Consider the following 14,397-nt stretch of genomic DNA (forward strand, 5'->3'; position numbering starts at 1 on the left):
GGGATGTAGAGCTCTGTTGAACATGAGATCAGACCCAGATGAGCTTCAGGCATGGTTACAAAAGAAACTCTTAAGCCGGAGAAATCACTGTCCAGTGGTGCTGATCCTCAGATGGCCTCTCCTGAGTAAAAGTGCTGCTGCTAAACACACAAAAACTGTAAGATTTGCTGGAGAAATTGCAACTCACTTAATTCTCTACATTAAGCTGTGTGGAACTTCCCAGGAATGCAACAGTGAATCAGTAAAGGGCTCTGTGCTGTTGGCAGGAAGCACCAGCCAGGGGGAGGCAGCCGAGCCCTGCACCCTTCATGCAGCTTTAAATAACTGCACCATAAAGGGCATGGCTGGGACAGCTGTCAGCTCTCAGCCCCAGCACCACCCCTGGGCTGAGCACCCCTTCTGCCCAGGGTACCCTTGGGGAAGAAATCTTTGCTTTCACAGGATGATTTTGTCTATGGGAAGTGCTCAGTATTGGGGTGGATTCTGCCCTGCTGCCCCCAGCCCAGCTGAGTAACACCTGACCTGTGCTGATGTTCCCTTTGTCTCTGGTTTCATAGCAGTGGACCAAAACCAGTGTTTTTTTCTCAATCCAAAGAGCAGTAGGTGCTTAAACAGTAAAAAATGAACCCCCAGCTGCTGCTTCTGCTTCTTGCATGAAAACTGCTGCATACATATATACTGTGCTGATTAAACAGATCTGCTGGTCTACAGCAGAACAGGGAATTAAAGCACCGCATTTTCAATTGTGTTACCAAATTACAATTCATAAATATTTGGGAAAATAAGGGCATTTACATATACCATTAGTGAGAGTGCAGTTGCTGTATGGCTGCCACTTGCTATCAAAACCCAGGGTACTAGGAAATGCTCAGTTCACAGCAGTGTCCTAAAATGACAGCACGCTGAATCGAATTCCTCTGTTAAGATATATTTTTATTAAGGGTCAGTATAAACTTCAAAAAAAATAAGCTTTAATCATTTGTGCCACTATCTACCCAAAATAGCAAGAGTCTCTAAATTGAATGTATTTTGAAATAGTCAGCTTCCAGGCACAATGTAAATACCTGCCATTTGTAAGGCCATCAGGTAATTTAAATTCATGACAGTAGCTATAAACATGCATTGAGGTTCTCAGTGGAGAAATGCAGCCCTGCATTACAGGACTAAATCCTGAAAAATATTGTATACAATATTTTGGCTCTTTCTTTCATGTCAACAGGTCATTGTAAATGTAGATGCATGAAAAACATTTAATATCTAGAAGTTCTCTATACTTAACCTTTCAGCTAAAAAAGTAAACTTTTCAGTAATTGTTGCAGTAGTGTTTATTTCAAACTTGAAACTGATTTTCCCAATCAGCATTATCAAGCCATCCATAAGTGCACACTTTGTAACATGATGATAAATGGAATACCCACACAATTATTTAAGAGTGAGCTGTATTAGACAAGCAAAATGTTTAAGAACTTTCTGGACAATGGAGGTAGGAGTGAAAGATTCCAGATTATGCTACATTTTTTGGTCTGCCTCTGTCACCACAGATTTGCTTCTACTTTTATCTGACAAAAGAGATTTTCAGTTATATTTTTACTCCTTAAACTTTGTTGTGATAGCATTACCCACTGTGTGGTAACAATCTAAATAATATATGTTTAAATCCAGCATTTCAGCTGTCTTCAGATGTGGTGAAAACATTACATGGTTGAGCCAGGAACACCTATTAGTGCAAGCATAATTTGGAGTATGATTTATCATGCAAAAATATGAATCTGTAGCTCCTACAGAAAATCGGCAGGATTCTTTTACTTTACAAGACATTTTGGACTATGAGAACACCACACACAATCACACAGTTCCTTCATTTTGACAGGGACAGTGTTCTACAATGTGCAAAATGAGGCACACACTGTTGCAGTCAGCAGGTGGGTTAGGCTGGTTAGCTGTCCCATTCTCCATTATTCTGATCGTTGTCCTCCTCTTCTTCAGAATCAGCAGACACTTTCTTAATTCTCTGCATGGCTGCCTTAATGCTTCTCTCCAGCTCATTAGGAGATCCTCTGCTGCCATCTCTGTCAGCATCTCGATTCACTTTCCTCAGTTTAACCCCTTGCCTGATGGCAGAGAGGATGCTGTCCTTCACAGAGGTGTAGGGATTTGGCTGCTCCACTCTGCGAAGGTGAACTTCACTGCGCTTCAGAGAGGCCAAAACTTCATCCATGGAACCTGCAACACATCCAGCTACTGTTACCAGAAAAATGAGACAACCACACTTAAGAGGTATGAAGCCCTACCCAAGTGCTCAGGGCTCTTCCTTTAATCTGTGCTAGCCCTAGGATGGTCTGTGCTGGTACGAGAATGGTCTGTTCTGGCACAGACTCTTTCAAGCTCTGCAACAGCAGGCTCTGGAACCGCTTTTAAAAAGCAGTTACAGCTTTTATGTCTTGAATTGAGAATCCAGTGCCTCATCATCATTATATAAGGCTGTGCTCTAAGGAAGAAATTATACACAAAGGACAACGCTCTTTTTCATTACAACTTTATGGGCTTTCAAAAAAATTTCACTGAACAAAAAAAATCTCTTGCATTCTGTGTTATAAACAATCCACCATCCCTCCTAGCTTGCCCAGAAGCCTGCTGAGACCGCCAATTGCATTGTTGCTCAGCCAAGAGAAAAATGAAAGGATTTGAGTAGATGGGCTTTAAAGTGCACCACTGAAGTCCCTGGGAGCCAGATCAGGCCTATGCAGGCAGTTCTCTTCTGCATGGACTTAGAAAACAATTCCTATTTTACAACATGATTTAGATCTCAGGTTCATGTTTCTGAACTGCAGACCATGAAGGAAACCATACTGAGAGTTTCCACTAGACCTCCTGATACACACTAATTTGTGTTTTACTCCTGCTGGACACTCTGCTGCTTGCTCCAGACTGTCAGACAGGGAGGCTGTTTCCCTGGACAGCAATAGGTCCAGACCATCTGTGCCTCACAGCTAGAAATATTTTTGCCATGCGCAGTGCACATAAGGTTATGTGATTAACATCAACCACTTGAAATGTAACAGTCTGCTAAATCCTGTGGTACCTTCAGAGACTGAGAAGGATCAAGCAAAGATCCACCAAATTGCCTTACAAAGTCTACAAGTAAGAGTCTTAAGTCTGCTACCTAAATGGGCTGCCTGGTAAAAGATTAGTCAAACAAACGAATTAGAAAAGAAGCCTTTCCTGGCTTTCAACACACAAAGACACGAGTAGCCCATAACTAAAACCAGCATGTTTATGAAGCTGTTTCAGTAAGTTCCTGTGGTAATTTAGCAATTACTGTTGAGCTACTGACATGATGGCTTTCTTCAAGAAATAGGTGTAAACAAATAATCAGATCTCTTCAATAAACAAAAAAACACATTTTCTTATCCAAAAATAATGAAAAGACATCAATATTAGGCCATGAATGGCAGAAAATACTAGCTACCAGAAAGGCTGTTCCAATAGTAATCAGACTACTGTGGTGTACAACTTCTGTTGCTAATCAAGGCTTATTAAGAGTATCTGTGATAGGGTTATCCCATGGATATCCCATACTGAAGTCTGCATTGGATGCACAGTAGTTTGCCATGGTAACTCAACTGTGTCTCAGCCCTTCAGCTGCTTGTACTTCCCCACAGCTTGGAAGAACTGAAAACGCTGAACTTCCCCTGGTATTTCTGCCTGTGGTTTGCCTCTGAACTGATAGGATACAAAGGCTGCTTGGATGTATTGTGAAGAATTGAAAAGGAAAAGGAATGTACCATGCTTAATGACATTCTTCATTCTAGCATAAGCTCCACTGTGAAAAACAACAACAAAAAAAAAAAAAAAAGCAGAACTTCCAGCTTAGATCAATCTCTCTGACATAGTCAAAATATCCGCTCGCCTCAGAGACAAAAATAAATCTGTTAGCAGGATGCACCCAATGCAGCCCTGGGAGGCTGCTGAGCTCTTTTCTCATTCAAACTACTACAATTGCCAAGTTCAGCCTTCAATTACACCTCCATGATCCTGCTAACAAAGCAAAGGTGTAACAGTGCAGAATTTCTTCCCTAGGAATGTATGCCAAAGCTATTCACCTGCCTTTCAAATCCTGGTTGGATTCTGCATGAATTCCCTCCCTCAGAAAACCTTTATTTAGAAACCAAGCAAATTGTAAATGGACAAAAGCTGCGCACACCTTAGACACGTAAGCAGCCCAATTACCAGCTCTGTAGTACATACATCATGAACACTAAAATGTAGCCTTAGTACAGCTACAAATTTACCCACAGTGGTTTTCTGACTGGACCATCAGGACCCTGTGAAGTATCTCAAACAGGAAACACAAATCATTGTTACTCATTTAACATCCTGAGCTACGGTCAGTGTTATTTTATGGAGTTTCTTAGACTAAGCTTTCCAGGAGCCTCATTCTCCTGATCAAAACTACACACTATTCCTGTCCAGAAGCAGAGGAGGGAGACCACAAAAATACAGGAAATGCATTAAAAAGCACCAGTTGATGTGAGCCTACTTACCTATGCAATTATTTATAGACCTCCTGGATGAGTCATCCTGATTGTGCAGTGCAGGGCTTTCTGAGGGGCTATCAGAGCTCAGGGGAAGTGGTTTATCCTCTGTTGCTGATGGTGTTTTTAACTGGAGAGGTAGGGGGGGAGGGGGGGGGGGAGGGGGGAAGGGAGGAGGTGGTGGAGGAGGAGGAGGTGGTGAGCATGGAGAGCCCATCAACTCCTCGCTGTGCTTTTGTTCCTCTGTGTCACCATTGGTAACAAAAATCTGGACAGGGATGTCTGCTGGGGTATTCTGACATGAAGCTTTTGGTTCCTTGTCTTCTACAAGCAGAATGCTCTGTGGCTGCTCGAGAGCTGCCCTTACTCTTGGAGAGGGTGCAGGGGGCAGAGCTGCTGGGGCTGCCCCTGTGCTCGATGCAGGGGGAGGGGACAGCACCACAGCCTGCTGAGGGATGCCTCCTGGCAACCTGGGACAGCGAGGCTGGGGACGAGATGTCTTCAGAACAACATGAGCTGGACACTTCTGAAAAAGAAATCATAAGGTAGGAGGTCACATCTCCATTGGACTGGCCAAAACATCAACCCCAATGAGATAAAAAGCCACAGAGCACAGAACTGTCCCACTCACCCATTCAAGCAGAAAATTCAACCCTGAATAAATTTAAATGAATAATAAAGCATTTATTTCAAAGCCATTTCCTCACCTGTATTCTTTGCAACAAAGTCCACACCCAGAAACTCTATCTTTAGGAGATTTAATCCCCTGTACTCATTATACATAACCCTATTTTAGGCTATCCCAAGGATTGCCTCTGATTGGGACCACGCTTATATGTGAGCTATGGCTGCTTTCTGGCATGTTCTGACACCACCTAGGACTACTGCAGTTCACAGTACTTGCCTCCCTGAATACTTTCAGCCTCTCCAGCGTCTTCTGACGTTCCTGGCTTATCCAAGCTTTTTTCTTTTTCTCCTCTTCTTTTTGTTTGTCTCTCTTCTGCATTAAAACACAAGTAAGTGAGCCTTAGTGTGTGAAAACCAGCAGCTGCCAGACTCCCCAGGGCTGCTGTTTGGTACTCACTATCTGGATGCTGTGGTGCTGCTGGAAGCGCTTTCTGCTCTCCTCTGCCTGTTGCAGTCTCTGCCGGTGGCTCGCTTCACACTGATCCTGGGGGAAGAGCAGAATTCATGCAACTCTCAGTTCACACTTCCTCTGCACCAGCTCTGCCAGTAACTCCTGGGCACCAGCCACTAAACAGCAACCATGGTTGGGTGCTTGGCAGTGCCAAGAAAGATGGCTAAGCTCAACTAGTGTGAGATGTGAGACCCTGATGGTGAAGTCTGTGGGACTCCTTCATGGCTAAAGCAAATGTTCTCCTAATCAGCCATATTTTTATTCATGCTGCAGCAAAAATGTATCCAGATGTGACCCAACCCCTCTGTCTTACAATTTAGTTAAAAAAAAGAAAGGAAAAAAAAAGAAGAAAGGGAGACAAAAAGAAAAGAAGAAACAAGCTCATGCAAAGACATGAGGAAGAAGGAAGCTAGCAAAGCACTAGAAAAATGCAAAGCTACTTTTCCCCCTCTCCCTCGTTTGCATAGCTCTCAATTACAAAAGGCAGGGAAGCAAAGGTATGGGAAGCACAACGAATGCCTAGCAAGGGTACTCTGTTAGTAACAAGTGCCACAGAGGAGCTGCAGGTTTCAGTATTTTCTCTGGGAGTTGCTTTGTGTCTCTGTACAGAGGGGGATCATCCACATGGCTGGACAAGCATTTGCAAACCATGTGGCATTTGGCTTCAGTGTTATACAACCAATAGACAGCAATTAAGTAAATGAAAACAGAAGCAAAAGAAGTGTCTGCCAAGGAAACAGTTGCAAGCAAGACAATGATGGCTCACAAAACATTTCCAATGTAATTCCCAGTTTGTCCAGGCTACTGAGAGATAAAAGGTCAGACAGACTTGAAACTAAGCTCTGCTCTCCGCCTCAGCAGAACTGCAGGTGTAAGGTAAACTCCTCTTACTGAGAAGGCTCATAAGAGTCAACTTTTGTCTTCCTAGTGTTCTGCTCTGATTGGGAAACAAAGGAAAAACTGCCCTTTGCAGAGAACTGAGAGCTGTTAAAGTTTCCCCTTCCTCCTGTTTAAAGGTAAAGCATCAGTGTGTGAGTTGTCCTGTCACTGCAGCTTCCTCCACAGAAGGTCAGTTTCCTCCTCTACTGCAGCTGCTTTGGAAAAGGCTGTTAGGGCGAAGCTCTAGCTGGCCCCACAGGGCTCTGGTAAGGGCTAGCTGATGGGAGAACACCTGGGTCACCCAGGTAAGTTTGTGCTCTCGTTCCAAGCCAGACACACTTGCACCACACCAGGAGTGTAAAGCTGTTAAAATCACATTGCCCCTCCTTCTGCTTGCAGGCCTTGGCACCAAGTCACGAATCATCTTGCACGCTCCACCCAAACTTCCCTAATTGTTTCCTGTCCATCCCTTGTGAGTCAAGACATCAGCTGAAGAAAATGCACATCTCCAGGACTGCATTTACTTTTTTGTTCCTGAGGTAGGCTCTCCTCGCACAGACAGTCCCACGCTTTGTCTCCAACTGCTTTGTCTTCTGCCTCAGCACCGTCATTGCTGACAAGTTAGCGTAATGTTGTCCCATGCTCTGTTCAATGACCTTGAGCTCCTCAGGATTTTCACATGTATCATAGTAAACAACTTCATCCTGTTTCTCTAAAAAGGTATTTGGCATTTTTTAAGAAACCAAAAATTGCCACAGTTATTTAAACATTTAAAGAGCTAATGACATTTTCAAAGCCTTTGAAGGCAGTGAGTTAGTTATGAGTAAGTGTAAAGCTCCAGAGCCGAGCTGGGTCCTTCACAGTCATATGCAAACATGTCACGCTACTCACAGGGCTGCTTTGCAGGATCAAATTTATGCTGTTAGCATTTGTTATTTAGCTTCCTCTTTCAAATGTCTCCCTGTGTTCCAACTCCTACCTTCACCAAGTGGAGCTTTTCCTGGAAAATGGAAGACTCTTCTGATCAGCACTGGGTGTCTTATTTTACTATTTACCACGCTTCAGTTATGTAACAAGTGGCAGCGATGTTTACCTCACAGTGTACGTGGTAACAGAGAATTCATAAGCACAAATAAGAACAAAACTGGTGCCTAACTTGGGGTAACTGTGTCACAAAGAGACACTTAAACTGGAAGACAGTAGTATTCAGGTACCATTCTAGCTATAACCACCTCTTTTTGTCACTAGAGGATGCATTTTGTAATTTCTACATGTTAGATTAGAATAGATGATGATGAATTACAGGACCTACTTCAGCAGGTTCATGATACCCAGTTTCTGTGCACAGATCTTGCAGCTATTAGAGCAGTTAAGTACTGTCAATATAAATTACTCCATGCTAAACCAGGGCATGCACATATCACAGCTGCTAGCAAGATGAGCAACCGCTGTGGCTTTTTTTTTAAACTTGTGTTATCAAATTAGTGCCTAATTAATTAAAGTGTCTAATTAAAGACAAAATATCAGATGGTACCACAGCATTAATGTTTCCCAGCAATGCTTTCTATTAGCAAGACCCAAGCAATGACATCCTTCTTTTTAATTGAAAACAGAGCAGGCTATGTCACTTACGTGTTCTGAATATGGGCTTAAATAATATTTTATTCTCACCTCTAATCTGTCTCTTTATAGTGTCCAGCTGTACAATAAGCAGCATCTCTTCATGTTTCAATACTTCAAGCTGTACATTATATAAATCCAGCTGTGTTTCATAATACTGTATTTCCAGCTCCTCCACTATACTTAAATTCTCTTCTTGTTCACCAAGATTCTCCATCTGTAACGGAAAATAAAAAGCATTAGTAACAAAATATGCACACATGAAACATGTCTGGATGCACAAATGCCTGTAAGGAGCCTGGTCTAACTGGCAGCTGCTTTGGTATGGAAAACAACAGAGCATTAGAAATGGCTTGGAGCAGAAACTGAGAGGAGCAGAGAGCCTTATTAACCTAAATTTACCTTCATTTTACCAGGAAAGACTTCATTATAATCTGTACAAATGATACTGCTCCTGAAAACAATTATACATGGTACAGTACACTACTCTTGGAAAATAAATGTCAGGTACTCCTAGCAGCAGTTACATGGCATCAAAGATTAGTATTAAATAAGTATCTTAATTTTTCAGTGTCCTCTGAAAATAATATCTGGTCTTTATCTCCCTAAAAGGAAACAATTTCAAAGATTATTATCACAAATGCTCAAATGATACTTGAAGTCTAAAAGCATGTATGTTAAGCTTTGCTGAGTGTCCTCAAACATGCAGGAGCAATTAAAAAACTGCAGACATGCATTTTCCACAACATCAAACTGTGCTGAAAACCTAAATTGTTGCATAGATAGACTTGAAAAGCCTATTCTCATGACCATTTTGGTAGGTTTTGATCAGCCCTTCAAAGAACAGTGACAGAAAAGGAGCCTTTGCAAGGTCTTACAAGTTTCTGAATGCCAGTTCTCTTCTGTTTCAGGCACAGCTCTCTCGCCCTCAGATGCTGAAGGGTTTCTTTTGCTAACATATATTTCAGGTTTTCTAGTCGTGGCAAAGCTGATGCCCAGGTGGTTTTACCAAATCTCTCCTCATCTTGCTCCATCTGTTTGTGCATTGCTGTAGATTAAAACACGGCAGTAAAGCATGAGAAATGCAGTGTACTAATAGCTCTTGTGTGTTTCTGAAGTATTAAAAATGCTAATCTTATTAAACTATTTCTGAAGCTTTAGAAATTACAAGATTACAAGGTTGAATTTGTGACCTTATACATGTAAGGAAAATACTTCATTGCACCATGGAAGTACACCCTAACAGTTGCGCAGCAACATATTCTGTTCACATGCTGAAATCCTTGAGGCTTGCACATCAAGCATTAAAAGCACCCATGGTTTTGTGCAGAGGTTTGCAGCTGTAAATCTCAGGCAAGTCAAATCCAAGCTGTAAACCAAATTGGTTAAAAGATATAAATCTTAAGTGAATGAAGTTATTTCTTTCTTAAGTTGGACACTCACCCAAACCTCAGGTTCTGCACAGAGATAAGAGCTCTCAGTCACCTAAGTTAGGTATTTACACAACCTTTTGTGTAAGTCATTTTGATTACCTGCCAGAGCCTTTACAGTTTCCTTGAAGTAGTTCACTGTGATATCCTGAATGGAGCACACAGCACTCTCAGCTCGCTTAGTCCATTCATCAGCATCCTTCTGCAAAGCTGCTACTCTTCTAGGCCCCAGATTATCATACTGCAAAGATTTCTACAAGGACACAAAATTCTCAGTTACCACCTGGTTTCCACAGAGGTGCAGCCACACTATGCTGCACTTGGAGACATTTCAAGAATGGTGGCAAACGCGACCTTCCCCTCACCTGTCACAAAGTGAATCACTGCTCATTCCTGTTTCTCATTCTCTAGGCTAATTCAGAACCTTTGTTCCCCAATCCTGACCTCACATTTGGATTAATTTACTTCTTAAAATATTTCTTAAACTATCATCTTTAAAATTACATCCAACACAAGTGTTTTTTATTGTTACTAAAAGTAACTCTTCTATGTGCAATGTTCTCTTCTATTTTTCCCCACGTGTTGACAGCACATTGCACCAGCAGGTTCTCCAGTTTGGCAGCTCTTTCACACAGGAACAGGGATACAGAAAAGAAACTGAAGAGAATGTTTTCAAGTCCACAAAGGAGACACGGGAAGCCTAGTATTCAAATATATTTTTAGAAGAATTATATTTCAAATGAGCCTAAATATCCCTTAAAGGGTTTTTTTAATACAATCTTTGTTTCATTCTTTCCAATTTCCACTTTAATTTTCAGGACATACATTGAGCATTTTATTGTCACAGGTTTAGACCTTCAGTATCCAAGCACCTTAATCTGAACTTAAAACTGTTCTGCTCTCTTTGAGAACATTAACAGCTCACTTTAATTTTAACACACTATTTAGGGAAAATCAACATAGTAAATGGCTGTTGTTTCCAGGGGCATCATAACTTTCAGAATGTGCTTCCAGTTTAAGATGCACATAAAACAAAGTGAATGCAGTGACAACTGATATGCTTCCATCTGCACTTCTAGCAGGTTGTAGCAGTATTAGAAAACTCCTTTGAGTGGGAAGGTCTCCTCCACAACTAAGTTAATCTGGTGCATCAGCATTCCTGGGGATGACACTCTGAATATACAAAAGTAATCCCATGGGAAGGTGGCACAAAAAAGGCTACTTATATTGCAGTAAATTCAGCCTCCCAGAGAGTAAACCCCAGGGAGGTGGAGCCTGGGGATATTCTCCTTTTAAGTGGGAAGTCAGCTGCAGTTCTAGTCAAGCCACTATCATGGACTCTGAGATCCTCTGAGAGCGGCTCTGCCCTAACTCTGAATTTGTCAGTCATGTTTGGTGGCTTGGCAGAGGGAAAAAAAGCAGGTAGAGCCAGAAGTAGGGAATGTTACATGATTTGAGCCTGAAGTGCTCCAAGAGCAGCTGATGCCCCACTGTGTAGCTTGGCCTTTCACTTTGTAAAGGCAGACTTACCAGGATTTCCAGTTTGTACAGTGTCGCCAGCTCTCGCATATCTCTGAAGGGCTGCAGCAAATACTGGTAGAATTGTGTTGCCATGGTGACCAAATCCTGATAAGCTTCATCTTCTTCTTCATAAACCTTCATCAAAGCCACCATTGTGTCAGCACTTTTATGCTGCTGCAGAACCTAGTGGGATAAAAGGTAAATCAGCCACGGCTGCTTTGCATTTGTGTGTGCTGGATGCTGCCAGGCTCCAGACCTGTCCTTCCAGAGCCAACACTTCCTTCCCACTGCACAGGAGGCCTCTGCCAGGCATTCTGCAGCCATCCCAGGTGAAAATACCCCAAACTCCACACTGTTAGAGGCACTAATTACTGCACACTCCATCAGGAGCCTGCAAGGAGCATCCTGCCTAGGGTGTCTACCAGAAACATTCTAATAACTGTGAGCAGATGACTTGGTTGCTGCTTTTTATAAACATAAATGGGAATCTTGGGAAGTCTGTACTGGAAGGACAAGCAAGGTATTCTTAAACTGGCTGTTGCATTGCTTCCACAATTACTAAATGCCTGCTAATGAGTTTCTGGATCCAGAATTTCTGACTTCAGGCACAGAAAAACCCAGACTGGCATTTACTTCTGATACACCCTGCAGTTAAATTCCTTTAGCATTTGTATAATTTATAATAGCTAATTCTAACCTCAGTTCTAGTGGTATTACACTTTGTAAGTCACAATTCTTCCATGGAATTACTGCCTTTTGATACAGTAGGTCCTATTTGTTTCCTTCTATGACAAAAAGCTGGGGATTTCCCCTCAATTGCATTTGTTTACTGGTACCAATCACAGCTTCAATGGTTTTTCTTTGACACCAGCTGGCAGAGACCATGGCATGCTCTACGTGCCAGGATAGTGAGCTGGCTGAGAGAGCACAGCTAAGTTCCACTGAGAAACAGACCTTCCTGGAAGAACAGTGTGTGCTCTGCAGCTCCATAAAGAGGGAAGGGGATGGGAGGGGTGTGTGTGCCACCAGTAGTGAGAAAAAGCATTAAAAAAAAACTAAGCTTGGGTTGTGTTGCAACTGAAAAGCACTGAAATTAAACCATCATGTTTGCTCTTGCCAGCTGAGTCTGGGTAAGACAGCAGAGTTCCCATGTATGTGGGAACTTCCCCAGGGAAAATCAGTGGAAGTCAGCTCAAGGGCATTTCCCACCCACCCTGTCTGCAGGCCTGGCAGAGGCATGACAGGGGAACAAGAGAATGTGAACTCCAACATTTCTGATAATCCCATAAGTGTGACAGCCTCTTGGGCCTCCCCAGGAGCTTGTGGCAGTTCTGACACAATCCCAAGGCCCATCTGCAGCTATTTCAGTCTGCATTTGACCCACTATGGAAGCCAAATACAAATACAAGAGCTGACTTTCTGATTCCCACTCTAAAAGCAACAAGTGAGGGTCATGCTGCTCCTGGAGGATGCTTAGAGTGAGTAGAGGGGAAGTATTAGTGAAGGACATTAATGTAAAAAGGAAAAAAGGATGCTCTGGTACTTCAGGTTGGTTTAATGTCTATTTCTTGAATTTTCCATAACTTGGTCTACATTACAGTATAAAGAATTTATGTCCTTGTTAGGCCTGCAAATACAACACCACACTACAGCATCCTTAGCCATGTCTAAAACATAGCTGGAAATCACAGAGTAACTGAGAGGCACCAGGCTGTACCTCACCACCAAGCCCCAAACTGCCACAGAGCTGAACAGGCTCGTGCTGCTTCCAGAAGAACGTGGTGGCTGGAAGATATTTCTAACTGGGCTGTGAACTGTTAGTCAGTGACAGACACTGACTTTTGTATAAAACAAGGCACATGTTCATGTAAACTAAAGCTGTGTTTTTAAAAACAATGTCTTTCTGAAAAAGTAGTGTTGTTTCATCTGTTAAATACTGCAACAGGAAAGAGAAGGACAGCTGAAGTCAACTGTTATAACTTTCCTCCAAAGCATGATCACTTTCATAAAACATCTTTCAGGTTACTTTGCCAGAAAATAAGACTGTAAACAGGTACTGCAAGAAACAGCAGCACCACACTGCTGAGCCTGAAGTATCTGTAACTCATCAACATTCCGATGTCCTAACCGCAACTCTGTCACTACACACCACCCTTCGAATAGTTCCTTACAAAAAGGGGAAAAGATCCAGGAACACATCTGTAGCGAGAAGAAACCCAAGGCACCAAAGGAACAAAGTACTAACATCATCATTACTTCAATCATTAGGGCAGAATTTGACACTTAAAAAAACAACAAAAACCCCTACACAATTTCTTTGAATACAAACCACTTATTTGTATAGGATCAGGACTAGGTTTGATCTTAAAAAAAGACTGAGAATCCCTCAGTTACAAGCATCACTGCAAACATGTAGTCCGAGACCTTCTCAGGGAGGTTAGAAAATTAGCACATGACTGTATTCTCCTATTCGGTTACTGTTCCACCCATTGCCCAACGCTGCTGGATGTTTTTAGCAATGTGTTTTTGTAGGAGTGCCTGCAGCTTAAGTAAGAGCCCCAATGTCTTACAGCGACTGCCCACGTGGACGTGGCTTATTCCCCACTTAATAAAGGTGCACTTCCAACACCGATGACACTCAGTACTTCGGAAAGTGACTTTGTAGCTTCCAGACAATAAAAAAGTGTTTGTGTAAGCACAAATCTGGACATTGGACAACACATCAGGAGCGAGCTGGTATCAGTGACTTGGTCACCCTTGCTCACGTGAGTCTGGCGAGTCTGCCCCGATCGATGGAGTCCCGCAGCAGCAGGGACCGACTGCCAGGCTTAGCATGCAGCCCCCAAGGGAGCCCAGCCGGAGCTCACACAGGCGCACCCATGAGCTGAGCAGCAGAACCGAGCACTGAAAACAGTCCCACACCGAGGGGCCCCTTCTCTGCCCGCAGGCTCCGGCCCCGCACCCCTCGGGCCAGCCCCGCGCCCCGGCTCCGTCCACCCCCGCCCGGCCCCGGGCCCGTACCCGCCTCAGGGCCTCCTTGGCCCGGGCCAGGTGGCCGCGCAGGGCTTTCCCGCGGAGCTCGTGCAGGCTCTCGAAGTACTCGTCGTCGCAGCAGCGGTCGGCGGCGAAGAGCGCGTCCAGCACCACGCGGGCGCCGCAGAGCTCCAGGGCCCAGCCCAGGTACAGCTCCAGCGCCCGGCACAGCTCCTGCAGCTCGGCCTCGTCCGGCGCGGCGCCGCCGGGGAACAGCACGGCCCAGAGCCCGCCGGAGGCC

At 43.5% G+C, this 14,397-nt stretch overlaps 1 protein-coding gene across 1 annotated transcript; it reads right to left on the minus strand.

Moving 5' to 3' along the window:
* Positions 1 to 912: 912 nt before the first annotated feature.
* WHAMM (WASP homolog associated with actin, golgi membranes and microtubules) lies at positions 913 to 14,393 on the minus strand (the record flags this gene model as incomplete). Its single annotated transcript, XM_005419615.3, has 10 exons — positions 913 to 2,223; positions 4,545 to 5,061; positions 5,440 to 5,535; positions 5,620 to 5,706; positions 7,077 to 7,264; positions 8,224 to 8,389; positions 9,051 to 9,220; positions 9,705 to 9,855; positions 11,133 to 11,306; positions 14,145 to 14,393. Coding segments are annotated over 10 exons (2,085 nt in total), but the record flags the coding sequence as incomplete, so codon positions are not given.
* Between the last annotated feature and the right edge of the window lie 4 nt (positions 14,394 to 14,397).

This window comes from Geospiza fortis, unplaced genomic scaffold (genome assembly GCF_000277835.1).
Source record: "Geospiza fortis unplaced genomic scaffold, GeoFor_1.0 scaffold171, whole genome shotgun sequence".
NCBI lineage: Eukaryota > Metazoa > Chordata > Aves > Passeriformes > Thraupidae > Geospiza > Geospiza fortis.